Source organism: Hemicordylus capensis, chromosome 14, assembly GCF_027244095.1.
Source record: "Hemicordylus capensis ecotype Gifberg chromosome 14, rHemCap1.1.pri, whole genome shotgun sequence".
In the NCBI taxonomy this organism is placed as follows: Eukaryota; Metazoa; Chordata; class Lepidosauria; order Squamata; family Cordylidae; genus Hemicordylus; species Hemicordylus capensis.
In genome coordinates, this window is record NC_069670.1 from 6,641,641 (window position 1) to 6,668,999 (window position 27,359).

General features: G+C 49.9%; 1 protein-coding gene across 2 annotated transcripts in view; it reads left to right on the forward strand.

Moving 5' to 3' along the window:
* ITGA10 (integrin subunit alpha 10) overlaps nt 1-27,359 on the forward strand; it is a 65,551-nt gene that overhangs the window by 14,817 nt on the left and 23,375 nt on the right. Inside the window, exons 4-19 of one of the 2 annotated variants that reach the window (XM_053278686.1) lie at nt 4,064-4,173; nt 5,235-5,323; nt 7,595-7,709; nt 10,442-10,569; nt 14,053-14,201; nt 16,229-16,379; nt 17,631-17,796; nt 18,196-18,263; nt 18,500-18,644; nt 20,196-20,344; nt 21,244-21,387; nt 22,293-22,496; nt 23,544-23,674; nt 24,714-24,880; nt 25,390-25,532; nt 26,920-27,030. In XM_053278686.1, the coding sequence (XP_053134661.1) occupies nt 4,064-4,173; nt 5,235-5,323; nt 7,595-7,709; nt 10,442-10,569; nt 14,053-14,201; nt 16,229-16,379; nt 17,631-17,796; nt 18,196-18,263; nt 18,500-18,644; nt 20,196-20,344; nt 21,244-21,387; nt 22,293-22,496; nt 23,544-23,674; nt 24,714-24,880; nt 25,390-25,532; nt 26,920-27,030 (2,170 nt within the window). Of the gene's footprint in view, nt 1-4,063; nt 4,174-5,234; nt 5,324-7,594; nt 7,710-10,441; nt 10,570-14,052; nt 14,202-16,228; nt 16,380-17,630; nt 17,797-18,195; nt 18,264-18,499; nt 18,645-20,195; nt 20,345-21,243; nt 21,388-22,292; nt 22,497-23,543; nt 23,675-24,713; nt 24,881-25,389; nt 25,533-26,919; nt 27,031-27,359 lie in introns of those variants that run through there. The other variant, XM_053278687.1, reaches the window with a different exon arrangement.

Sequence of the window (27,359 nt, forward strand, 5' to 3'; positions counted from 1 at the left end):
GCAGCGCACGGACGCTTGGGAGGGAGGTGTGTGCAGCCCCAAAAGGTGTGGGTGGACGTTTGGAGCAAAGGCTGGGACGTGGCTTGTGTGGAAGATACCCTGGTGGATGGGTTCACTGTTAGCACATAAGCACAGCCCTGCTGGATCAGGCCCAAGGTCCAGCATCCTGCTCCACCCAGTAGCCCACCAGATAGGCATGCCCTCTCTCTTGCTCTGCCTCCCCTGCAACTGGTAGTTAGAGGCATCTTGTCATGTCTCCAGAGGCGTACTAACAACCGGACCTTGGGGACCTGGTCCGGTCCTCCAAGGTCTGGGGTGGGGGCCTCCAAATGGCCGGGGAGGGGGTTGGCAGACACCTCGCGTCCGCCCCGCCAAATCTCCAGCAGCGGAGGGACCAGAGGGACGCCGGCTGAGTCTGTTTGGGCCAGCGTCTTTAACAAAATGAGAGGCGCGCCGGCGAAGTTTAGAGACCGACGATCCGGTGCATGAGACCAAGTATGAAACTGACAGGTGGGAGTTTCAACTGTGACGAAACAGGGGTTGCCCGATGCTTTCCTGGGAGCTACTCTCGGTAGAGAGCTTGCTCTGATCCCAAATCGAGGAGCAACGCCACTCCTGCGAGGTAGGCTGCCACCCGTTGAAGACTGATCTCAAGCCACTGACCAGGCTCAGACACGGCTTCAACCACCTAGAACGGTCTGGCTCGGGACTTACAGGCACTGTACAGCCAGAGTCCCCGCAACCCAGCTCTAGGCGACGATATAATAGCGGAAGGCCTTACGAGGCGCTCGGGGAAGAAGAGTTACGAAAGTAATCCTTTTAAGGGTTAACCTTTTAAGCCAGACTGAAGCCACTTCTAAGGATGTGAACTTTATCAAGAAACAAGAGCTGCACACACAGAATAAGGAGTTGGTTGGGGGAAACAGGGGGACCTGGAAGTCAAGAATGGCACCCAGGCCTTCAAAAGAAAATACAAAAACATTAACTAACTAACTAACTAACTAGCACTGCGTTTTACCTTAGTCTAGCAGTAGGCACCACCGTAAGGGGCGCAGCGGGGAAATGCTTGACTAACAAGGAGAAGGTTGCCGGTTTGAATCCCCGCTGGTACTATATCGGGCAGCAGCGATATGGGAAGATGCTGAAAGGCATCATTTCATACTGTGTGGGAGGAGGTAATGGCAAACCCCTCCTGTATTCTACCAAAGACAACCACAGGGCTCTGTGGGCACCAGGAGTCGACTTGATGGCACACTTTACTTGACTTCAGCAGTAGGCAGGTCCTTGGCTGCTGTGAGATGTTGTGTTTAGGGGGCGTAGCTCACTGGAAGAGCATCTGCATGCTTGAATGCAGAAGGTCCCAGGTTCAATTCCTGGCAGTACCTTCGAGGAGGGCTGGGAGAGACTCCCTCTTGCCACCTTGGAGAGCTGCTGCCAGTCAGTGTTGACAATCCTGAACGAGAGGGGCCAGTGGTCTGGCTCAGTAAGGCAGCTTCTGGCATTCCAAGGAAGCTCTTGGCCTGCACCTGGGATCTAGCTTGGAAAGCTACTGGGGATTGTTTCTAATTGACCAGGAAAAGTACCAAAGTAGCCTGGTGTAGGAAGACAGGAACATAGGAAGCTGCCATATACTGAGTCAGACCCTTGGTCCATCTCACTCAGTATTGTCTACTACACAGACTGGCAGCGGCTTCTCCCAGGTTGCAGGAAGGAGTCTCTCTCTGCCCGATCTTGGAGATGCTGCCAGGGAGGGAACTTGGAACCTAGATGCTCTTCCCAGAGCTGCCCCATCCCCTAAAGGGAATATCTTACAGTGCTCACACAGGTAGTCTCCCATCCAAATGCAAACCAGGGCAGACCCTGCGTAGCTTCAGGGGACAAGTCATGCTTGCTACCACAAGACCAACTCTCGTATAGCAGCTTCGGGGGGAAATCAACTACTAAAATCAGAGACTTAAAATTTAGTAGAAATTTAGTAGAAATCAGCCCCTAAAGCTGGCAGGGTCTCCAGAACAGACCTAAAAACAACCAGATTTCTCTCTGCCAGTGTTTCTTTCTCCGGAGATGTCTCCATCGCATTACCAGAGCAAGGGAGGGATCATCTGTAGGTCCAGCACTGATGGGGAATACAGGGGGAGTTTCACGTGGGATGCCAAAACTGAGCTATGATTTCACAAGGAAAGGCGTTCTGGCGGGATTTTGACAAAACTGGAGATGGGAAACAAATTACTCTGTACAGTGTATTTGGCACTCCCTGTTTTCATCCTTATGGGCTTGTTCAAAGGAAACCTGGGACATCTCTCTAGTGGCAAAATGCAGCAGAATCCTGCCCATGTTTACTTGGACGTAAATCCCACTGTATTCAATGGGGCTTCCTCCCAATTAAGTCTGCGGAGCATTGCTGCCTTGATCAGACTTAACAAGCATTCCTTTCCCCAAGGGGATTCTGGGAATGGTAGTTCTGGGGAGGGAATCTTGAATGAAGATCCTTAGCAGTCTCCCCAAACGACAATTCCCAGGATTCTTTGGGGGAGCGAGGACAGGTAAAGTGATATAAAAGATGTCCGTCTTGCAGAAAGACGTTAACATCTTACTGTATTCAGAAACATCCTCTGATAGGAATGGAGGATCCTGCCTTCTACTGAGTCAGACCATGGGTCCATCTAGCTCAGGACTGACTACTCTGACTGGCAGCAGCTCTCCATGGTTTCAGGCAGGAATCTCTCCCAGCCCTACCAGGAGATGCTGCCAGGGAGTGAACTTGGGACCTTCTGCTTGCAAAGCAGATGCTCTACCAGGGAGCTGTGGATGCTCCTGGTGGACAACTGCAGCTGCCTTCCGAGTCATACTCTTGGTCCATTCAACTCAGCATTGTCCACACTGACTGGCAGCAGCTTTCTAAGGTTGCAGGCAGGAGTCTTTCCCAGCCCTACCTGGAGATGCTGCCAGGGATTGAACCTGGGACCTTCTGCCTGCAAAGCAGATGCTCTTCCACTGAGCTACAGCCCCATCCCCTTAAGGGAATATCTCACAGTGCTCATGTGGAATCACCCATCCAAATGCAAACCAAGGCAACCCCTGCTTAGCAAAGGGGGCAGTTCATGCTCACTACCACGAGACCAGCTCCCCTCCCCGCCCCCAGTCAAATCCAGACTGTGATGCACCCCTTGCAGAGAGGAGGCTTGTGTGACTCATGTAAGTCAGAAAAGCCAGATGACTTTCCAGCCGGGGACATCTTGATGGAAAATCCAGAAGTCACCTTGCCGCCTTGTCCAGATGAATCATCCTCTGGGAAGTCCTTCTGCTCAGCTGCCTGTGTTAGCCATAACGGGTGCTGCCTATTTGCATTGGTTTCTTTTTAAAATATAGATATTGTATTTTACTGTATTTTTCATTTCATTCCCCTGCTCAATGAGCCAAGAGGCACCTTTTAAAAGTAGCGATTCTCTTTATTGAGCAGGGGGAGAGCGTCTGGCCTTCTCCATCCCCTGCACAGCATCCCTCCGGTGGCTGTTGCTGGGGTCTATCTTGTTACGTTTCTTTTTTAGATTGTGAGCCCTTTGGGGATGGGGAGCCTTCTTTCTTTCTTTCTTTCTTTCTTTCTTTCTTTCTTTCTTTCTTTCTTTCTTTCTTTCTTTCTTTCTTAACTTGGGAACTTTGGGAACTTTTTGTTGGTACATGAATATTCATTGTGATTGTATTAAGAGCACTGGCAGCCTTTAAATGAGCCCTAAGGACATCTCTTTATAGCCTGGCCTTTAGCGATTACTGAAATTACTGGTTTTTATTCCATTGCACAGCATCTCTCTGGTGGCTGTTGCTGGTGTCTATCTTATGCTGCTTTTTTTTTTAAGATTGTGAGCCCTTTGGGGACAGAGACCCATTTTATTTATTTATATCTGTGTCAACCGCTTTGGGAACTTGTGTTGAAAAGCAGTCAATATAAATATTCACCATATTTGTATTTCTGTTTTGGAAGCCACCTTGATTAGTTTTGATGGGGGGGGAAATCAGGATTTAAATCTGAAACAAAGAGTCATGCTGAACATCTTTCCCTCGACAGGATGTTGGTGGGAGCGCCCTGGGACGGCACGCCGGACGACCGCAAAGGCGACATTTACAAGTGCATTGTGGGGGCAAGAAACAATTCGACATGCGCCAAAGTCAACATAGGTAAGCTATGAGCCCATTTATTTATTTATTTAGGAATACAGAAAGCTGCCTTCTACTGAGTCAGGCCCGTGGTCCTTCTAGCTCAGTATCGTCTGCTCTGACTGGCAGCAGCGGCTCCTCCAAGGTTGCCGGCAGGAGTCTCTCTCCCAGCCCTACCTGGAGATGCTGCCAGGGGCTGAACTAGGGCCCAGGATTCCCTGCAAAAGGGATTCCCAGACATGGTTGACTACAACTCCCATAATCCCCAGCCAAAGACCATTGCAATTGTGGGTGCTGGGAGTTGTAGTCAAAATTATTAGGGAATCCCTGTTACAGTGGAGCACTGCCTGGACTCTCACCATATATGAAGCTGCCTAATGGTCTAAGTCTCTGGTCCATCTAGCTGAGTATTGTCTACACTGACTGGCAGCAGCTCTCCAAGGTTCCAGGCAGGAATCTTTCTCAGTCCTATCTGGAGATGCTGCCAGGGAGGGGACCTGGAACCTTCTGCATGCAAGTCTAAGTGCTCCGTCACTGAGCTACAGACTCTCTCCGTATATGAAGCTGCTGCCCACTGAGTCAGGTTCTTGGTCCTTCTTGTCTACTCTGACTAGCAGCAGGGTCTGCCCTGGTTTGTATTTGAATGGGAGACTCCATGTGTGAGCACTGGAAGATATTCTCCTTCGGGGATGGGGCCGCTCTGGGAAGAGCAAAAGGTCCCAAGTTCCCTCCCTGGCAGCATCTCCACGAGAGGCCTGAGAAAGACTCCTGCCTGCAGCCTTGGAGAAGCCGCTGCCAGCCTGGGTAGACAATACTGAGCTAGATGGACCCAGGGTCTGACTCCGTATAAGGCAGCGTCCTATGTTCTTAAGTCCAGGCATGGCCATGGAACAGAACTGATGGTGGGAAGGGAGGGAGGAAAGGAAGTCTAAGCAGAGAGATGTGGATAGAAACACATCCCTGAGGAAGCTTTGAATCTTCAGGGCAGCCCGACCCCTAACCCAAGCCCAAGCCCACGCAGACACTCTCTGGGCTCACCTGTGTGTGTTTCCTCCCCCTCTGACCTCATGGACTCACATTAGGTGACCTGGCGCTGCGGAACCTCTCCAAGCCCGTCCGGAACATGCATTTTGGAATGACCCTCCTGGCCAACAAAGACGAAGGATTTGTGGTGAGCCATTTTTCTGGGCTGTGTGTGTGTGTGTGTGTGTGTGTGTGTGTAGAGGATTGTGAATGCTAACCCTGCTGCCATTATGTCAGGGTTTTCAAAAAATGTGCGGCCAGACACAAAGCGTGCAGTTCCAAAAGAGGGGGGAACAGTGCCGGCCCTCCCAAGCCTGACTCCAAATTCTGCAGTTTAAAAAATGCACTTTCATGCCAAAGTGGCCTGGTGTGTTATATGATGTGCAATGGGATTGATTGTCCACTTGAGAGGTCCTCCAGGAGTCAGCCCTGGAGCACACATCTCCATTTCTCCTCCTGCCGCCTTTCAGAATCCATTGAGACAGAGGCAGCGGCCTTGCCTTCCACTGAGTCAGACCCTTGCTCCGTCTAGCTCTTGATTGTCGACACTGACTGGCAGCAGCTCTCTAAGGTTTCAGGCAGAATCTATCTCTCCCAGGAGCTTTCCCAGAAAGTAGGCTTTACTGCAAACTCCAATTTGTCCCTAAAAGTCGACACAAAAAGTGGATTTCTTTACCCCGTGGTTTGCATTTGAATGGGAGACTACATGGGACCCGAGCACTGTAAGATCCTGTATCTACCTGAATAGACGACAACCCTGAATTTAAAATGATTGAAAGGTTATGCCTCTATTTACCCAAAAGGAACAGGACGCTGAATTTAAGACAACCCCCAATTTGCAAAACTAAAAAACTCAAACTAGTCTTGGATTCTGGTAAATCTGGTATTCTCCTTAGACTTGGAGGACTTTGGGAAGAGCACCTGCCAACTTGCATGCAGAAGGTTCCCAGTTCCCTCCCTGGCAGCATCTCCCAGATAGGGCTGAGAGAGACTCCTGCCTGCAACCTGGGAGAAGCCGCTGCCAGCCTGGGTAGACAACCCTGAGCGTGATGGACCGAGGGCCTGACTCCGTAGCAGGCAGCTTCTTGTGTTCCAACAAGCTCCTTGAAGCGAGGCGTGCCGGTAAGAGTCACCTCTGCAGGCTCCCATTCCCAGAAGCCGTCAAGGGCTGGGTCCCATCTCGGCGGCTTGGGCTGGGCGTTCTCGGGAAGCCAAAGCTGCTGCTTGGCATTTTTGTGGTGGCCTCTCTTGTTTACTCGTGGGGCCCCATGTGCCGTTCTGTGGCATCTGCGCGAGGCTGGTCTGTGGGCAGCAAGGCCCAGAGCCGGGCGGGGGAGGCAGCAAATGAACTTTTCTAAGCAGGAAACAAACATTTGGGAAGCAGCGACGGGAGTCTGGCTTGCTTGACGTCTGCTGGGTAGAACTGATGATGCACTTGGACAATCCAAATGGAAGCTCTCTGCTCATGGATTTCTAGGGCCTGGAAACCACGTATGCCCCAGCTGGGGATACAGGAATCATTCACAGTTTCTAGTCCGGTGGATCACACTCTCTATTTTTGCTTTCTTAAAACTTCCCTGGTGTGCAGTCGGGAGAATTGTGGTTGTTTTCCTGCCCCAGACGCCATGAGAGTGTGGAGGGACCGTTGAATTGGGGTTTGTTTGTATGCTATTTGCTGTCTGTGTTTTGCTGTTTGTGTTTTGAGATTGGCTGTTTGTGTTTTGAGATTGGCTGTTTGTGTTTTGAGATTGGCTGTTTGTGTTTTGGATCAGTTTTGCTCTGCGTTGTACAACGTTGTTCTAATAAAGTCTTTAACTTAAACAAAGAAACAAACAAAAAAAACCCCTTCCCTGGTGTGTATTGCTACCGTGTATTACTACTCTTCACAGTCTGCTCCCAGACAGTCAGCTTGGCCACGGAAAGGGTCCGTCTAGGACAGTTGGCTTTGCCGTGGGTTTTCTGCGCGGATTTACTGCACATTCGCCCCAAAAGAACCGACACAAAAAGTCATTTTTCTTACCCCGGAGATAAATCGGGCTAAACATGCAAACAGCTAACAACCCCGGAAAACCAGGGCAACCATTTAAAACAATTTGGTTACCCTATGGCAAACAGCTGGGCCAGTTGCTCTCCCCCTGCTAATTCCAATCAAATTGCCCTTTTCAGGGGTGATTCGATTTGAATCACTTAGATCACACAGACTCGAGTCGAATCAATCCAAGTCTGAATCGATTTGCACAGCCCTAGTAACTGAGACTTGTCTGGCAGACATGCCCACTCTGCAGAACTATAACCCCCGAGGACTCCTTGTAGGAGAGAGATCCCTAATGGTTTTAACTGGTTGGTGTCTTCAATGCAGACAGTTGCTGGTTCTCCTCAGTACAGGCTGTTAATGTGTCTGTTTCTCTTCCCGGGACAGGCGTGCGCACCTCTGTGGTCCCAGGAGTGTGGCACTTCTGTGTTCAGCACCGGGATTTGCACCAGTGTGGACGAAAACTTCCGGCCCACGGAGAACATTGCCCCCACGGCTCAGAGTAGGTCTGATCTCCTGCTGTGTTGGGTTTTTCAAATGCTGAGCAACTGGCCTGGAAGCTGTCGTCTTTGATCTCTGCAAAGCATGCAGTGCTCTGCACATGTTCAGAGGTGCTCTTGTTGGAGTGCGAAGACCCTGGTTTGAAAAAGGCTGATTTTCCTGTTCTGGAGGCTAACTCATTGGAGGAATGCTTTGACTGCGACCGGGCTGCACAGCTTTGGGCCTTCAGCTGTTGCCGGACTACAACTCCCATCATCCCCAGCAACAGTGGCCAACAGTCGGGGTGGTGGGAGTTGTTGTCTGACATCTGCCCGAGGGCCAAAGTGGTGCAGCCCTGGACTACGACGATGAATCTTTATAGACAGCTTTTCAACAAGTAAGAATGCTTGAGAAACTGATTTGTTTCAAACTCGAAACGGCTCGTTTCGAGTCAAAATCCTTTGCACATCCCTAGTGGGCACGCCTGGACTTCCAGCTGTTTTTGGACTACAGCTCCCAGCATCCCCAGCCTCCAGTCTCTAACCCCTGATCTGCCAGGCATCGCACTTACGCTTCTAGGTTCTGCTCCTTTCCATGCCTGAGACTTGGGTAACTGAACAGTTGTACCTGCAATGCATTGCTTGTGAGCGAGGCATGCATGCTTAGTGAACTGAGAAGAAACCACATAGGAACTTAGGAAGCTGCCATATCCCGAGTCCGTCCCTTGGTCCATCTAGCTCAGTATTGTCTACCCAGACTGGCAGCGGCTTCTTCAAGGTTGCAGGAAGGAGTCTCTCTCAGCCCTATCTTGGAGATGCTGCCAAGGAGGGAATCTTCTGCACGCTCTTCCCAGAGTGGACCCATCCCCTAAAAGGAATATTTTACAGTGCTCATACATTTATTTATTTATTTATTTATTTATTTATTTATTTATTTTATTAATTGATTGATTGATTGATTGATTGATTTCTATACTGCCCTTCCAAAAATGGCTCAGGGCGGTTTACACAGAGAAATAATTAATTAATAAATAAGATGGATCCCTGTCCCCAAAGGGCTCACAATCTAAAAAGAAACATAAGACAGACACCAGCAACAGCCACTGGAGGTCCTGTGCTGGGGGTGGATAGGGCCAGTTACTCTCCCCCTGCTAAATAAAGAGAATCGCCACGTTCAAAGGTGCCTCTTTGCCAAGTTAGCCGGGTAGTCCCCCATTCAAATAAAAACCAGGGTGGACCCTGCTTAGCAAAGGGGACAATTCATGCTTGCTACCACAAGACCTCCTACAGCAAGGAATGTTTGAAATCCCTAATGCATTTTTAGACTCTATGATCAATCAATCAATCTTTATTTCGGTCCATGACCCCAAACAAGAAGAAAACTGACATTCAGGCGTGGGATCAATCCCATATCTAACAGATCGCCAGACAAGACAAGACACAGCACTTGGTTAACAATAACTGTCCATCTCTTAAAACTTAAAATTGGATCTAGACAAGCCATGTCCGATCTGGATAGCGGTTGCACAAAATCAGTATGGTGTTCCGCAAGCAAAAAGTGTCCATTATGTTCTTCGGAATGGCCAGGAAAAGATAACGACGACAGTGTAATTGAATGATTTTTTTTTTTCCTTCTTGACACAATGTACAATTTAAAAAAACAGATCCTGTGACTGGGAGTCCTCTGCCTCATGATCACTCGGTTCACACCAGTCCAGGGCTGAACACGTCTTTCCACAGCAGGTCTGACCAATGCTCTGGAAAGTGTTCCTAAGCCCTCGGAAAGAGATCATGTGCGGAGGAGTCCTCCATTTTCCATCCTTGCAAGCTTCTGTCTGGGGGGTGGATGGGGAGGCACCTATAGGGCTGCCAGTGTGGCCTCTCCCTGCCTTTTCCGGCAGTAGTGCTGCTTTATGGCAAATGCTTTTCTCCCAGCACTACTGAGTCAAGGCAGATTCACGGCAGCTCAGCACCACAGAGCCAGTTAATCGCGATGGGTTTCCGAGCAGTAGTTAGTTGCTGCACCATCAGGTGAAGGATACAAGAAGCGAACAACGCTGATGGATATGCTCAATGTTTGCTCTTTAGAGAAAAGCATCTTGGAGCGGGCATAGTTATAATAAAATAAGTGGGTGGGGGGGCAATGTCCCTGAGTCCCCGCGGGACACCCCTCCCCAAGCTTAGAGCTTGCTCTTCTCTCTCTCTATCTCTCCTGGCTCTCTGGCACCCGGTCGGAGGACTCATCTTGGCTCCAAGTGAGATGAGTGCTCTCCAAGAGTGGAGTGTGGGAGGGGTGTCAGGCAGCATTCTTCCCTCCTCATCTTCCCCCCTGACTGGCTGGCTATTGCTCAGGTGCAGCCCACCCCTTCCTCAGCTTGACTGACAAGCTCAACAGCAAGGAAAATGCTGTCGTTGAGAATGAGGCAGCCAGGCATAGGAGAGGGAAAGGGAGGGATGCTGCCTGATACCCTTCCTCTCCCCTCTGGAAACTGAGACAGAATGAAAAGATTTTCAATTAAAGGCACGACTTGGGGCTCTTTGAATCCTGCCCTCATGAAAAGAAGAGGGACGATAAGAAGATGGGAGGCCTGAGAAGCCCATCTTCAAGATGGGGGCCCCATCTTCAATTTTTTTATACCAGCCCACCCCCACTCCAACTTTGCTACAGCCCTTATCTCCGGCAATTCTCCAGCCCAGCTCTTCTTGAAATGTCTCCCTTATTGTTTTAACGCTCTGCTTTTCCAACTCCACACAGGGTGTTCGACCTATATGGACATTGTGATTGTTCTGGATGGGTCCAACAGCATCTATCCCTGGTATGAGGTGCAGAACTTCCTTAGCAACATCCTCAGCAAGTTTTTCATTGACCCGGAACAGATCCAAGTAAGTCTGTCTGTTTCTCAAACGCCCTGCGTCGGCTTCTATGCAAGCAAAACCACTCTGGCAGAAAAGTTCCCAACTTCGAAATCACAAGGATGCAGCTACAGGCTAGAGTTTAGGAAGAATTTCCTAACGGTAAGAGCTGTTGGACGTCGGAACAGTCTGCCTCATGCAATGGTGGGCTCTCCTTCACGGAAGGTTTCCAAACACAGGCTGGTCAGGCATCTGTCAGGGATGCTGGAGCAGATGCCTGCACGGGGCAGAGGGTTGGACTAGATGACCTCCCGGGTCCCTTCCAATGCCAACGTTCTGCGGTTTGCCTCCAGGGGCAGCCCAAGGTATTGTGCCAGCCAAGGCAAGGCACCAAATGTTGCCTTGCCCGAAAACCCTGGGAGGGGCCAGCCCCCTTTCATCACCAGCCTTGGAGAGGCTTTGAAAGTGGTCCAGTGCGGAGAGGATCGAAGGGTTGCCCCAGCCTCCTCTTCTCTCCTTCTATGTCTTGCAGGCTTTGACACTGCTGTAGGGTGGAGGCAGTTTACACAGAGAAATAATGAATAAATAAGATGGGTTGCCCTCCTCTGCACCTTTTCCAGTTCGACAATGTCCTCCTTAAGACCAGAACTGCATGCAATACTCCAGATGTGGCTGCAGGACTCCGAAATGTGGAGTTCGCTCACGGAGGTTTAACCAGGAGCCAGGGCGGAAGGCAACCCACCCGGGAGATCGGCTGGAGGGTCCGCTCTGTTCCTCCACCACATCCGCTGTCTCTTCTGGAGGAAATGCTTAGCCTCTCTCGGGTTGGGAGAATTCCCTGACTCATGAAGAGAGGGGAGGAGAATTGCTGAGTCAGGTCTGCCAGGACATAAGGACAGCCCTGCTGCTGGATCAGGCCCAAGGAGGCCCATCCAGTCCAGCATCCTGTTCCCCACAGTGGCCCACCAGATGCCTCTGAGAAGCCCACAGGCAAGAGGTGTGTGCATGGCCTCTCTCCTCCTGCTGTGGCTCCCCTGCAACTGGGATTCAGAGGCATCTGGCCTCTAGCCACTAGGACTAAGCTCCACAAGTTCAGGACTCGAGCCTGGAACATGAGAAGAGACCGTCGAGGACGGCGGCTTCTGAGCACATGCAGAATTCATCTTATTTATTTGTTTGTTTATTTGATTCCTATACCACTCTTCCAAAAATGGCTCGGGGTGGTTTACATTAAAATAAAAACAATTAAAATCAATTGACAGTTATAATCAGACACTATGAAAACAATATAAAAACAATTTAACATTTAGAACAGTTTTAGAACCCTGGAAAACCAGGCCAAACAGATAGGTCTTAAGGGCTCTCTTGAAGGCCATTAAGGAATTCAGATTACGGATTTCTGCTGGGAGTGCCTTCCACAACCCAGGAGCAGCTACAGAGGAGACCCGCCTCTGAGTCGCCACTAGACGCACCGGTGGTAACTGGAGACAGACCTCCTCAGATGACCTTAACGTGCGGTGGGGATCATGTAGAAGAGGATACGACGCATCCACAGCTCAGATGGACTACTACACGCACCTGTAGTTATGGAACCTAGGAAGCTGCCTTCTACCGAGTCAGACCATTGGTACATCTGGCTCAGTATTGTCTGCACAGACTGGCAGCGGCTTCTCCAAGGTTGCAGGCGGGAGTCTCTCTCTCAGCCCTATCTGGGAGATGCTGCCAGGGAGGGAACCTGGGACCTTCTGCATGCAAGCAGGCAGGGGCTCATCCCAGAGTGGCCCCATCCCCTGAGGGGAATCTCTTCCAGTGCTCACACATGTAAGATGTCCCATCCAAATGCAAGCCAGGGAAGACCCTGCTTAGCAAAGGGGGCAATTCATGCTTGTGACCACAAGGCCAGTTCTCCTCCCTAACTGGTGTGTTTCGATTGTCTCTCTGCCCTGTGTCTAGTGGGAGCTAACCGTTTTAAAATGAAATGAAATTTGTTCCTAGACAAGCAGAATTTCTACGAAACGCCCGCGGAGAATGTCCGTCCCTGAGTATACCCGGAGAAATTTCAGTGTCCCTTTCAGGACATGGGTGGGAAAAGATGACCTCGCACAGAAGAGTGGGCTGCTGCTAAATTCAGTGGGGCAGCCGCCCCTCTCAGGAATCAGTGTGTATCCCACACAAAATCATTTTGTGTGCCACTTAAGGGGATTGGCCTTATATTTTGAGCTTTGCCACCAATCACAGACTCTCTAATCACAGATGGAGAGCTGGTCTAGTGGCTGCAAGTGTGAATGGTCCCCTTTGCTAAGCAGGGTCCACCCTGGTTTGCATTTGAATGGGAGAAAACATGTGAGCACCGGAAGAGATTCCCCTGAGGGGATGGAGCCACTCTGGGAAGAGCAGAAGGTTCACAGTTCCCTCCCTGGCAGCATCTCCAAGATGGAGCTGAGAGAGATTCCTGCCTGCAGCCTTGGAGAAGCCGCTGCCAGTCTGGGTAGACAATGCTGAGCAAGACGGACCAAGGGTCTGACTCAGTATGTGGCAGCTTCCGCTGTTCCTGTGTGCAGCGGCCTAGGGCTGAATGCTGGCCTAGGGCCTGACCGTTTCTCCTTGCCTCCTCTGCTGCTGCAGAATGGAGCCTTTCCCAGGAGAAGCATAGGGCGCTGGCAATCCCACCCTGCCGAAAACAGGAAGCTTCAAGGAAACGAGGCAAGGGCGGGCAAGGGACCTGGTTCTCTGTAGCCGCATTGTGAGCGGCGCTGAGTCAGCGTATTTGGGAGGCCGAAACCTTTGCTGAAGCTCAAGAGAAGCTGGCAGGCAGCAGAGCGGATGGCCCCTTCCCAAGGCAAACACACCTTTGCTGCAAAGCTAGCTCGGCTTCCAGCAACAAGAAGCCAGAAACAATAATGATAAAAAGCCACCAGGACTGCTGATGCTCAACCCTGCCATCTTGAGTGATCAACACACCCTCCCACAGCGCATATCCAGGCCCTGCATTTCTGACCCTTTCAGGATAATGTCCTGCACATCGCACGTTTGACAAGGGCTTAGCCCAGGGGTTTTTAAAGTGTGGGCCCCCAGAGCATAGCATCCCAGAACGTTAGAGTTGGAAGGGCACCCTCGAGGTCTTATAGTCCACCCCTTGCTCAGGGCAGGAAGCTGCTGTGACGTTCCTGACTGACAGCTGTCCAGCTTCTGTTTCAAAATCCCCAGCCAAGGAGAGCCCACTACTGCATGTGGCAGGCTGTTCCACTGTCCATGGCCCCAGTCCTTAAGGGGGAAATCTTTGCTCACACAAGTAGCCTCCCATTCCAATGCAGACCAGGGTGGACCCTGCTTAGCAATGGGGACAAGTCCTGCTTGCTACCACAAGACCAGCGCTCCTCCCTTAGAAATCTAGCTGCAGCTCTGCCAAGACTCGAACCCAGAACCTTGGTATCCCTCCACCCTCTAGAAGTCCAATACAGAAGGAACGGATAAAAGCCACCCATCTCAAATTGCACCCTTCTCCTCCCGCAGGTCGGGGTCTTGCAGTACAGCGAGGCCGCAGTGCATGTGTGGTCACTCAACGACTACCAGACAGCCGAGGAGGTGATCGAGGCAGCCAAAAATATCAGCCGGCAGGAGGGACTAGAAACCCGGACTGCGTCTGCAATCCACAAGGCCTGGTATGTTGGTCTTGCGTGCGCATGGCAGAGGGACACCAGTCGGGTTAATCTGACCAGTTTCATGTTGACAGTCCCTCGCCATCACAAGGGCAAGGTTTGATATTCTCCCTTTGGAAGTGCTAGAGGGACAAATTTTAAAAATACCATATAATGAACGTACCTGCCCATGTGGTGTGGAGATAGTTGAATCATTTTTGGGCATATTTTACTGTATTTACCCGAATACAAGATGATTTTGGAATTTAAGACGAGCCCCTTAACAAATAAAGGTTAAATACAATTTCCCCAAAAGGAAGAGGACCCTGAATTTAAGATGACTCCCTGATTTCTAACATCAGAGAACTTGGAAAAAGCCTAGTCTTGGCTTCAGGTAAATACAGTACTTTATTGCCCATGTTATAATGATCTTAGGCAGTCCTTAACTACTCCCCTATTACTAAGTTTTCTGCAACATTCAGATGGGTTTTATTGAATCTGGCTTCCTTCTGATAAATATCCAGGAGTCACATATAATGCTGCAAAATTCTGTGCTGTGGTATGCAAAAGGTGGCAGGAGTTAATTAAGGATTGTATTGGACAAAGATTGTATACTCTTTACTGTATTTGTGATTTTACTGTATTTGGGTGCGAAGCCGGTCGGAGACTGAAATAAAGATGAAGATGGTATTTTGAGTTTTCTGAATCTGAGGGGTTGGGCAAGTTGGTCGACCTATGTCCTTTCCCCGGCTGAAGATGTCTAGTGGAACATGCAGTGGGCATTCGTTAATGGGGTGTAATCCATCAGCAGGTTCTCCTGCACACGCTCTGTGTGGAAATTGACAGGCTGGGTCAGATTTTGCTTAGCCGCCCTTAATAGCATCCAAAACCGGGCCCCACAGTCAGACTACCTCTTCTGAGGAAAGCCATTCTTGGAGGAGGGAAACATCTCCCCGAGTGGTCTCTTCTTAGACCTTTTAAAGGTTGATTTTTAAATTGATTTTAAAAAATTTAAACATCAGTTTAAAAGTGTTTAAGTTGCTTTGCACTGTATTTTGCATTTTATTTTCTCCCCTTTTGGTCTGTTATGATTTAATGTGTTGTGTGTGTTTAGCCTACTTTCCAGTAGGCTTATGAGATCACCCGGCATTCTGTGTGTGTTTTGCATCCATCTGTCTGTCCCCCCAGGCAGCCCCCATCAACTTAGCAATGCCTGGACCAATATGAACCAAATCAGGTACAGTTGTAGAGACACCTCAGTGGCGTGGTTTGTGATGATGTCATCCACCCCGATTCAAGATGGCAGGCGCGTAAACTTTTGAGACACAAGTGGGCTAACTTGTGAACTGCCGAACCAATTTGAATCCATTTCAACCCAATCTGCATGGTATCCACACCGATTCAAGATGGCAGATGTGTGAACATTTGATGCTCAAGTGGGCTAACTTGTGAACTGTCTAACCTATTTGAACCAAATTTGGTGCCGTTGTCGTGAGTGACATGTAGGGACACCTCAGTGGTGCAGTTTATAATGATGTTATCCAGCCCAGTTCAAGATGGCGGAAGCATGAACGTTTGAGGCGCCTGTGGGCTGACTTGTGAACTGCCTTAACCAATCTGGATCAAATTTAGTCCAGTTGTAGGGACAGTTAAAGGAAAGTAAGTGGGTTAGTTACTAGAACAACTTATTTTATGTTTTAATGCAATGTTGTGAGCCTCTCATCACCTTAAGTGGCACAGCGGGGAAATGTTTGACTAACAAGCAGAAGGTTGCCAGTTCGAATCCCTGCTGGTACTATATCAGGCAGCGGCGATATAGGGAGATGCTGAAAGGCATCATCTCATACTGTGCGGGAGGAGGCCATGGTCAACCCCTCCTGTATTCTACCAAAAGAAAAACCACAGGGCTTGGTGGGCACCAGGAGAGAACATTGACTTGACAACACACATTACCTTATGAGCCGCCCAGAGGACAACTGGTTATGGGGCAGCTAACAAATAAAGTTAATTAATTAATTGTAATTATTCTCCTTTCTGGTTTTCCTTTGCAGCACAGAGGCCTTCAGCCCAGAAAGAGGAGGGAGGGAAGGAGCCACCAAGCTGATGATTGTGGTGACGGATGGGGAGTCCCACGATGGGGACGAGCTCCAAGAGGCCCTGGAAGAGTGTGAGGAGCGCAACGTGACCCGCTACGCCATTGCCGTGAGTGTGCGGTTTAGACCCACACCTGCCATCATGGTTATGGACAGTGTTGGCCTCTTTGCTGTCACTGTGAGCGTTGAGGTGGGAGGGTGACATGCCGGGGTAGGATTTTTGACCGGTGTTCCCTCTGATTTCCGCCCTCCCCACAATCTGTGTGCGAATGTGTTTTGTTTTGGGCAGCAGCATCAAGGCAGTGGCCAAATCTGGACGTGATAGGAAACCGAAGATCCCCTCACTTCCCATTTCCAAAGCTGCACACCCAGGATGGTAGTCGAACCGGGTCGGGGGCGGGATACGGTGATCCGACACTTCCCCTGCTGGCGGGACGCTCCCACACTGCTGCCCTCCCGACCTGCGCCGCCACTCAATGGTCATTCAAATAAAGAAAGTTTGTTTTCATTCCCTGCCACCATCCGCTGTCAGTCCCCAGCTTAATTCCCTGGTGCCCGACCATCTGCTGCCGCCTGCCAGGACACTCCCTGACCCACGACCTCCCCACAACCCACACAGCAGAACATCTCGATTCAGGAAAGCTGAGTTAAGGGCGGAAAGGGACCCCCGGTTTCACTCCCCAAACTCCACTCTGAACCTTCGGTCAGAGGGGTGCTGCGCCGCCTTTAACTTGGGTTTCGCAGCACGGGCGTTACATCCGAACACTTGCCCCGCAGTTTGGGCCCCACGGAGCCGGAGTTGCTGCACTGGTTGCCTGTTTGCTTCCGGGTCCAATTCAAGGTGCTGGTTCTCACCTACAAAACCCTTATGGGCTTATCTCTGGGATTGCCTCTCTCGGCCTGTGAGGTCTTCTTAGCTGGCCCTCCTGAGTGTCCCAGGCCTTGGTGTAGTGGTTTAGGAGGACCTTCTCTATGGCTGCCCCTCTTCTTTGGAACACTCTTTTCCTCCCCAGATTCATTCAGCCCCCTCCCTGACTGCTTTTAAGACCCACTGGTTTCGCCAGGCATTTGCCCTTTAATTATTATTTTAATTTTAATTTTAATTCATTGTTATTGGTATTGTTGTTGTTCACCACCTAGAGTCTTCCCAAAAGGAAGCAGACTCTGAATTTAAGATGCACCCCCCACACACACACACACATACTTCCATCATCAAAGTACTTGGGTGGGGGGAACGAATCTTAGATTCAGGACAATACGACACGAGGGCTTTTCGAAGTGGTCTTTATTCCCGTCGGCAAAAACCCACTGTGCAAGCCCATTTCAGCCCCGTCTTTGTTCTCCTTTGCTGCGCTCTCAGGTGCTGGGCCATTACATCCGGCGGCAGAAAGATCCCGACTCGTTCATCAACGAGATTAAATACATCGCCAGCGACCCCGACGAGAAGTATTTCTTCAACGTGACGGACGAGGCGGCCCTCAACGATATCGTGGATGCTTTGGGGGATCGGATCTTTAGCCTCGAAGGTGCTGAAAATGGGCAGGGGGTTCAACTGTCTGGGGTGGAGCCACATTGTGCGGGCGAATGGGGCGGGGGGTACCCAAGAACCTGGGCCTCTGTGCTCAGGGGCACAGCCACACACCCCGCCATGCCCCCTGCCTCTGATGTCAGACACAGGGGGTGTGGCACGTGAGCAAACAGGGCCGCGCGCCACATTTGCAAGAAAACTTCAGCTGGTGCCATGTTTGCAGAGCGGCCGGTAGCGCCTCTTTTTGATTGCAAAAGCAGAGAGATGCAGACTGGGTGCCCAGTGCTGGTTTGTTGGTTTGTTTGTTTATTTAACATATTTTTATACCCCCCAATACACACACAATAGCGGTGTGCAGATGTTAACAGGTTGCTGCTCTGCTGCTCTCTCCCACCAGGGACTCGGGAATACAGCTCCTTTGAGCTGGAGATGTCTCAGATCGGCTTCTCCACGCACCTCCTCGAGGTAAGAACGCCAGTGCCGCTGTCGCAGTTGCTTGCACGGAGCGGGGGGCGGGGTTGGACTAGATGACCTCCAAGGTGCCTTCCAGCTCTAACTTTCTACATCAAATAAAACGGATTCTAAGCAAAACTGACCTTCTGGCTTTGAAGAGAGCAGAGGAAAGCTTTCTTTGAGCTAGACAGACATAAGCTCCCTCTGTTCATGTGATGGAACTGATTTGGTGTCTTACCCCCTGGCAGGATGGCATCCTCTTTGGTATGGTGGGGGCGTACGACTGGGACGGCGCAGTCCTAAAGGAGAGCAGAAGTGGACGGATCGTCCCCCGGAGGGAGGCCTTTGAGAGGGAGTTCCCCCTGAAACTGAAGAACCACGCGGCTTACCTTGGTATGGACGGAGCCCCAATATAGGGCAGGCCGGCGGGGGGAACTTTAGTCAAAACCCACACAATGTGCAAAGATATTTATAAGAACTGATCAGTCTGATCAGCATCCTGGAAGATGAGAGGAGATGCTTCCCTTGCTCTGTGCCTGCTCTTTCCCTCTCCCGCAACAGGGATCCAGAGATAGGCTTCCTCTGAGCATGGAGGTTTTATTCCCCATCATGATTAATAGCTGCACCAAAAATGTGTCCACCCTTTCAGAAGCCACTTAGACCACCATCGCTAATGGGACAGCTCTATCCCACTCGGTTTTGGGCTGCTCTTCATCAGAGGAAAGACTGCAAAAGTTTCATGTAAAACTGATAAAAATGTTATATCAGATCTGCCAACTTGTAGATAGATAGGTAGATAGATAGATAGATAGATAGATAGATAGATAGATAGATAGATAGATAGATAGATATTTTTTTATTTCAGCCATTGACCAGTAAAAGTGTACAGTTATATAGACTCAGAATGAATTTTACAAACAATATAACAAAACTTAGCCATTCTGCAAATAATCTCCTTACTGGTGTTTGCTAATACAAAATTTAAATAAAAGTCATCTGGACGTCCAGGGAGGTTTTCCAATAGAGGGGAAATTAAACAAGTGAATATTATAGTATCATTCCTAGTTATGATTCTTATTATGGTACCTGGAGCTTTCCCAGTCATCAGGCTTTGCCATGGGTTTATTGCAAGTTTATTTATTTATTTTTAATTTTATATTTCAGATTAAATTTATATTTACATTTCATATCCCGCTCTTCCTCTAAGGAGCTCAGAGTGGTGTACTACATACTTGTGCCTCCTCACAACAACCCTGTGAAGTAGGCGAGGCTGAGAGAGAAGTGACTGGCCCAGAGTCACCCAGCAAGTCTCCTGGCTGAATGGGGATTGGAACTCGGGTCTCCCTGGTCCTAGCCCAGCACTCTAACCACTACACCATGCTGGCAAGTTTGAAATCGCCCAAAAGAACAGATGCAAAGAGTGGGGTTTTTTTTACCCCAGATATAAATCGGGCTACACTCTAACCCGCAGTGAAAAACCCGAAGTGTGTGTGAAGTGCTTCCCAATAGCATTCAGGAACTTTGGGGTAAATTTGGCCGACACATGAATGCACCCCCTCCATACTGGAGGAGATGCAAACTAAAAGCCAGGTGTGAAAAACACCCTGGATAAACTTCTTCCAACGTGTGGGTGAGTAAAATCACAGAATGTTAATGACTTTGAATGTTTTTATCTTGTTACCTGCCCTGCGGTCTTAGGATGAAGTGCAACAGCTGAATAAATGAATGAATAAATAATCAGAATAGTGGATCAATCCATCAATACCATTTCTTACGGCCAGTGACTAGCCATAACAAAGCATCCAGATATCAGAGATGACAGTACCAACAGCAGCATCACTTTGCATCACAATACAGTAGAAACACACACAAACTCAGTGGCAGAGAAGAGGGTCTCTTCCCCATCCCTGCTCTTTATTCTTTCTCTCTCTCTCTCTTTCCCAGGCTACACAGTGTCCTCCATCAGACTCCGGAATGGGAAGGGGCTGTACGTGGCCGGTGCCCCGCGCTTCAAGCACAAAGGGAAAGTGATCCTGTTTGAGATGAGCCAGGGGGGCAGCCTAACCATCTCCCAGGCCCTCACGGGGGATCAGGTGAGGTGTTTGGGGTGTGTGTGTGTGTGTGTGATGGGATAGGGGATGGATAAGGGGGATCTAGCTGGCTTAATCATTACACCCGTGGTTGCAAAATCCTTGTTCTCTCCATCTCCAGCCTTTGTTCCTATTTTATTACTACATTTATATGTCCTGTTGTTTTGTTTAAAACCCATTAAGTGGCCTACAGAACTCTGAAAATCCTCTGTCCCCTGCTAACTTGGCCAAGACAAAGAGGCACCTTTTAACGTGGTGATTCTCTTTATTGAGCAGGGGGAGAGTCACTGGCCCTCTCCACCCCCAGTGGCTGTTGCTGGTGTCTGTCTTATGTTTCGTTTTAGATTGTGAACCCTTTGCAGACAGGGAGCCATCTTATTTATTCATTTATTATTTCTCTGTGTAAACCGTCCTGAGCCATTTTTAGAAGGGCGGTTTACACCATTTATTATTATTATTATTATTATTATTATTATTATTATTATTATTATTATTTTACTTAAACACACACACATACCTCTTATAGGATCATAGGAAGCTGCCATATACTGAGTCAGACCCTTGGTCCATCTGGCTCAGTATCATCTACCCAGACTGGCAGCGGCTTCTCCAAGGTTGCAGGCTGGAATGTCTCTCCCGGCCCTATCTTGAAGATGCTGCCAGGGAAGGAACTTGGACCCTTCTGCATGCAGATGCTCCTCCCAGAGTGGGCCCATCCTCTCAGGGGGAATCTCTTCCAGTGCTCCCACGTGTTGTCTCCTGTCCAAATGCAAACCAGGGTGGACCCTGCTTAGCCAAGGGGACCATGGACGCTTGCTCCCACCAGCTCACCGCTCTAAGTTGCTGTCCTCGGTTCTTGGACTGTGATACTAAACTTCCACCTCATGCCTCTTCCCTTCCAGATTGGGTCGTACTTTGGCAGCGAAGTGTGCCCTGTGGACGTGAATGGGGATGGGGTGACCGACGTCCTGCTGGTGGCCGCACCCATGTACTTGGGCCCCCAGAACAAGGAAACGGGCCGCGTCTCCCTCTACCGAGTGGGGCAGGTGAGCAGAGTTCCACGCAGACACACGTTCCATGGCTCAGCGATGTGCTGTGTGAAGAAGTGCTTCCTTCTGTCAGACAAAAAGGAAACCCTCCCTGCCACTCAGTTTCACTTGGTGGCCCAGTGAGAAAGGGGGGGGGGAATCCTCCCTTCTGTCAAGGGGGGGGGGGATCGTTTTACTTCTTTCATTCTTAGTCTTTTGCTTTTTACTAACAACTTTTCGTCTGAAACTTTAAAATGTTGTAAGTTTCACACGTGGCTTTAGCATGGTCTTTTAACTTCTTTAATGTCGTTAATCTTTTACTTTGTATTGTATCTATGTTATGCATGTTGCATGTTGTAAACTGTGAAATAGGATTGTCTCTCTCTCTCTCTCTTTTTGAATGTTGTGAGCACCCCCAAGCAGTAGCATACGGCGCGCTTTCCAGACTAGACCCTGCAACGGGGTCAGGACGCATCTCGGAAGTGGGCTTCCACACTTCCTGCGTCGTGACATCGCAGGCCCTACGCAGACAGCGGGGTGCCGTTCACATTTCCAAGGCCTTGTCGCAAATTTAATAGCTGCAATATAGAGCAAGGACGTTGCATAGCCGTCGTGGAAAGGTTGCCGTCTTTTCGGGTCGTATATCCGGCGTGAAAAGGTTGCTGTTTTTTCGGGTTGTGAGTTGCTGCAAGACGGCTCCCCCTGCTGTTTACGGCCCGAATGAGACTTGCCTCCGCTGCTGAGCAGCTAGTCTGGAAAGCGCCCCAGAGAGGGGTGGGGTATCATCAATTAATTGCCCCCTCCCAGTATAATATTTGAAGGTTGAGCCAGTGCCTAAAGAAATCAGAAAGTGAGTTGCCACCATCTTCCTTTTTTCCTGTCATGAATATTTGACCATTCTAACTCTCTTCTTTCTCTTGAAGACCCTCTTGTCTTTCAACGGGACCCTCCACCCCGACCCCAAACCTCAGGACGCCCGCTTTGGCTTCTCTCTGCTGGCGGTTCCAGACCTCAATCACGACAGCTTTAATGATGTGGTGGTGGGTGCGCCACTGGAGGATAACCACCAGGGGGCCATCTACGTCTACCATGGGTACCGCACCACTGTCCTGCCCCGCTTCAAACAGGTGTGTGGAGACCTGTGTTGTGTTGTGTTGTGTGTGTGTCTATGTGTGTGTGTAGAAGCAGATTCCCTCACTCTTCCTTTCTTGTCCCAGAACTTTCTTTCAAGTTGTGCCCCAGGCTTTCATTCTGGTTTACATAGGAAGCTGACATATACTGAGTCAGACCCAATACTCAGTATTGTCTGCACAGACTGGCAGCAGCTTCTCCAAGGTTGCAGGCAGGAGTCTCTCTCAGGTCTATCTTGGGGATGCTGCCAGGGAGGGAACTGGGAACCTTCTGCTCTTCCCAGAGTGGCTCCATCTCCTAAGGGGAAGATCTTACCGTTCTCACACATCTAGTCTCCCATCCAAATGCAAACCAGGGCAGACCCTGCTTAGCAATGGCCACGAGGGAAAATGGACTTTTAGGGCTACAACTCCCATCTTCCCCAGCCACAATTGTTCAACAACAGCTGGAGGGCCAGGTTTGTCCACCCCTGGCTGAGAAGATCACGAAGGTCGAACTCAAACATGCAATTTTTGGATTTTTTGAATACCAGAACTCATTGTAGAAATCCTGCTAGATGAAGGAGGAGAGCCGGTCTTGTGGCAGCAAGCAGGAAGGGTCCCCTTTGCTAAGCAGGGTCCACCCTGGTTGACATTTGAATAGGATTTCACATCGGATTTCACATTTGAATAGGATTTGCAAGATATTCCCCCCCAGGGCAGAGAAACCACTGGGTGAACGCTCTGGCCCACGCTGCCCAACGCAGTGCGGGCCGATCTCCATGCCCCCGAGGCCCTTGTACCCTGCTGGTCTCCCATCCAAGTGCTAACCAGGCCCGACCCTGCTTAGCTTCCATGCTCACATGAAAGCGGGCACTTTCAGGGTGGTGCGGCTTCCGACCAATGTTGGGGAAGGTCTCTCTGTGATATCGCAGGAGGGCAGCCAATCCACACAGTGGGTCGCTGATTCAGAGCAGGGCAGTTCCCCACCCACCGGCCCCCTGCTCGACCCTGGAAGTGTTCTTCTGCATCCCTCTCTGACCTTGGCTCTCTTCTTCCCCACAGCGGATTGAGTCGGCAGGGCTCCGCCGAGGCCTCAGCTACTTCGGGCGCAGCTTGGATGGGCAGATCGATCTGGATGGGGACGGCCTGGTGGACCTCGCTGTTGGTGCTCAGGGAGCGGCGGTGGTCCTGAGGTGAGCGCGGAGCAGGACAAGGGTCTGTGGAAGGGGAGGCGGGGAGCCTGTCGAGACCTAGACACGTCCACAAATGGAGAACGGCTTTTCTTTAAATCAGAGTGTTAGAAATTCTGGATGCAAGCACTGGTGTCATAAGAACATCAGAAGAGCCCTGCTGGATCAGGCCCAAGGAGGCCCATCTAGTCCAGCATCCTGTTTCGCACAGTGGCCCACCAGATGCCTCTGGGGAGCCCACAGGCAGGAGTTGAGGGCATGCCTTCTCTCCTGCTGTTACTCCCCCGCTACTGGTACTCAGAGGCATCCTGCCTTTGAGGCTGGAGGTGGCCTCTAGCCCTCCGACTAGTAGCCGTTGATAGAGCTCTCCTCCATGAAGTGATCCAAACCCTTCTTAAAGCCATCCAGGTTGTTGGCTGTCACCACATCTTGTGGCAGAGAATTCCACAAGTCAAAGTATGTGTTGTATGAAAAAGTACTTCCGTTTGCTGGTCCTAGATTTCCCAGCAATCAATTTCATGGGATGACCCCTGGTTCTAGTGTTATGTGAGAGGGAGAAGAATTTCTCTCTATCTACTTTCTCCACACCATGCATGATTTTAGAGACCTCGATCATGTCTCCCCACGGTCGTCTTCTTTCTAAACTAAAAAGCCCCAGGTGTTGTAGCCTTGCATCTGGTGAAAGGTGTCAGGCAGAGCTCCTCAGGTTTACTTGGTCGAAGTGGGGTGAAGAGAGGGGCCAATTTCCACCTCAAATAACTCTGCTCACAACAAAAACACATTCATTTGGGAGCACGCCCCAGAGCAACCCTAAAGAAGGCCCTAGGGGGGCTCCCCACAGGCATCTGGTGGGCCTCTGTGTGAAACAGGATGCTGGACTAGACGGGCCTCCTTGGGCCTGATCCAGCAGGGCTGTTCTGATGCAAGGCCCGCACCAAACGAGCTATTAGTAGCTGCAATTAGACCTCCCCTGATGGTGTTAATAGGTGTCAGGGTTCACAAAGAGTTGTTAACGGTCTTTTTCTTGTCACCGAGGGAGCAGGTCAAGGAGGATCGTGCAGGTCAACGTTTCAATTTCAGCTGACCCGCCGTCCATTAACGTGATCCAGAAGAACTGCCAGAGAAACGGCAAGGAGTCGCTCTGCGTCTCGGCCAACATCTGCTTCAAAGTGTCTTCCCGCTCTCTCGGCCCGAGGGACAGCCACTTTAGTGAGTACTTAAAAACAAAATGGCCACCGCAATGCTCCAATGGTCCCTGCAAGGCCCTAGGCCTCGCCAGGCCTCATAGAGGCCATTTGAGCATGCGTGGTGGCCATTTCGCGAACTGGGGAGGGTCTGGGAAGCAGCAGGGCACTGGCGCCCCCTTCAAGTGGTGCCCAGGGCACTTGCCCTGGCTGCCCTACCCTAGATACACTATTGGCCACATTAAAGAAGGAGTGGGTTTCCTTGCTCCCTTTCAAATAGCAGGACACAAGGAAGCAGATTTAGGCTAGGCATTAGAAGGGATTGCCTAAGAATAGGAGCTGTTGGACAGTGGAACAGTCTGCCTCATGCAGTGGTGGGCTCTCCTTCACTGTTGGTTTTCAATCGGAAGCCGCCTGGCCATCTGTCCAGGGTGCTGAAGCTGGCTCCTTCAATGGATGGGGGTGGGAGTGGATTAGAAAATCAAGGTCCCTTCCGACGCTACTGCTCTATGATGCTACCTTTCTTGTCCCTAGCTATAAAATACAACGTCTCCCTGGACGAAAGGAAGTTTGGCATGAGGGCGGTCTTTGACGACACCTCCCAAAAGCTGCTTCAGAAGAGGACTCGGGCCACTGTGGGCCGGACAGCATGTTCGACTGTCCGTTTCCACGTGATTGTGAGTACAACGCAGCCAGCCCTGGCACTGGGTTGCTAGTGGCCCTGGGGCCAAGCCCTGCACGGGGGCCTCACCCACCCACTGACGGCATGTTGGGCTTCCATGCATCAGGACTAGTAGTAACCCCCTCTGTGAGGCAGAGGTTATGTCTGAGTCCAGAGTTGGCATTACTCAAGATATTTTTGGGAATTCACTCAGAGTGGTCAGTGATCTAAGGAACTGGCAGTATGTGTGTTAACAGCTACCAGACTGTCTATTGCACGACACTGGGAAAATAAAACCATGACCTTAATACTGGGTATCAGCACACGTGGCACACAGCTATTTTGGAAAAACTGTCCCATGCGATTCATCTTTGATTGGCTCACGCCAGTTCCAGTGTTTGTTTGTCTTTACCACATGGTCTGATTTGATTTGATTTTCAAATTCCGAAAACTTTGCTCATTCTCCATCTTCCGTTTCCATTAGTATCTGGAAAGATTGTTAAATGAGGCTGTTGTGTATTTAAGTAGAAATGAGAGCTAATGTGATTGCAGAAAGGGATCTTATTGTTTTTTTAAAGACTAGTAGCCACGGGTCACCTTAAGTGGCACAGCGGGGAAATGCAGAAGGCTGCCGGTTCGAATCCCCGCTGGTCTGTTTCCCAGACTATGGGAAACACCTCTGTCGGGCAGCAGTGATCTAGGAAGATGCTGAAAGGCATCATCTCATAGTGCGTGGGAGGAGGCAATGGTCAACCTCTCCTGTATTCTACCAAAGACAACATCGGGACTCTGTAGTTGCCAAGAGTCGACATTGACTCAACAGCACACTTTACCTTTAGTAGCCATGGATGGACCTGCACAAGGTGTTGTTACAAGGAAATTCAGAGCAGCACAACCGTAGGTGCCTGAGAGTTATTTGCAGGTCTGTGTGGTGTGCACACACCTGGGCATATTCCTGGTCCATGGCACCCACAGACTCTGTTTCCTGCAGTCACATTTCAGCACACTCAGGAGCCTATATATTGGGGGAGAAAATCCTCCGAATAAATATAAATAATAATAATAAATGTTAATAATTAATGTATATAACTAATAAAAAATTCACTTCATTATGTATTCGTGAAACACCTAAGTTGCATTCTGGGAGTGGGAGGAAAAGAGCAAGCCCTATGCTCTCTGTTTTTCGGTGTCTGTTCTTTTTTGTGTTTTTGTACTCTGGTCTATGGCCGTAATAAAGATTGGACATGTTGCTGTTAACATATTCATGGAGGGTTGCCATTTTTTTGTTTGTGAAATGCTTTGTTTTTCCGTTTCTTAAAAAATGTATGTAAAACTGATGTTTGTTTGTTTTTAAAGGCCTGTTTTGCAGAGTCAATCCCATAAAATTCATGTCTCCCACGCAGGACACTTCTGACTACCTGAGGCCTGTGGCCGTCACGGTGAAGTTTGCCCTCAACGATGCTGAGCCAGGCCCTGTACTGGATGAGAAATTGCCCACCACGGTCAAGAAACTGGTGAGGGTGTCCCCGCACACAAACCCCTTTTGCAGCCAGGAGGCTTTACACACAGGGCTTTAAACTCCCATCTCCTCCAGAATGGAGAGTGCTCATTCACATATCGGCCAGATTTACCTTAAATCCCTGTGAGCGATCGGGGAGCAGTTCACACACAATTCGGGTTTTTCATTAGACATTGGAACATAGCCCAATTTATATCCATGGTTTTAAGCATCAGTTTGGGGGGGCAACTTCAAACTCACAGTAAACTTGTGGTAAAGACCTGCTGTGTGAAAAACACCCAGCTAAACTTTTTTTTTTAAGGCCATTTTCACGCTGCAGCAGAA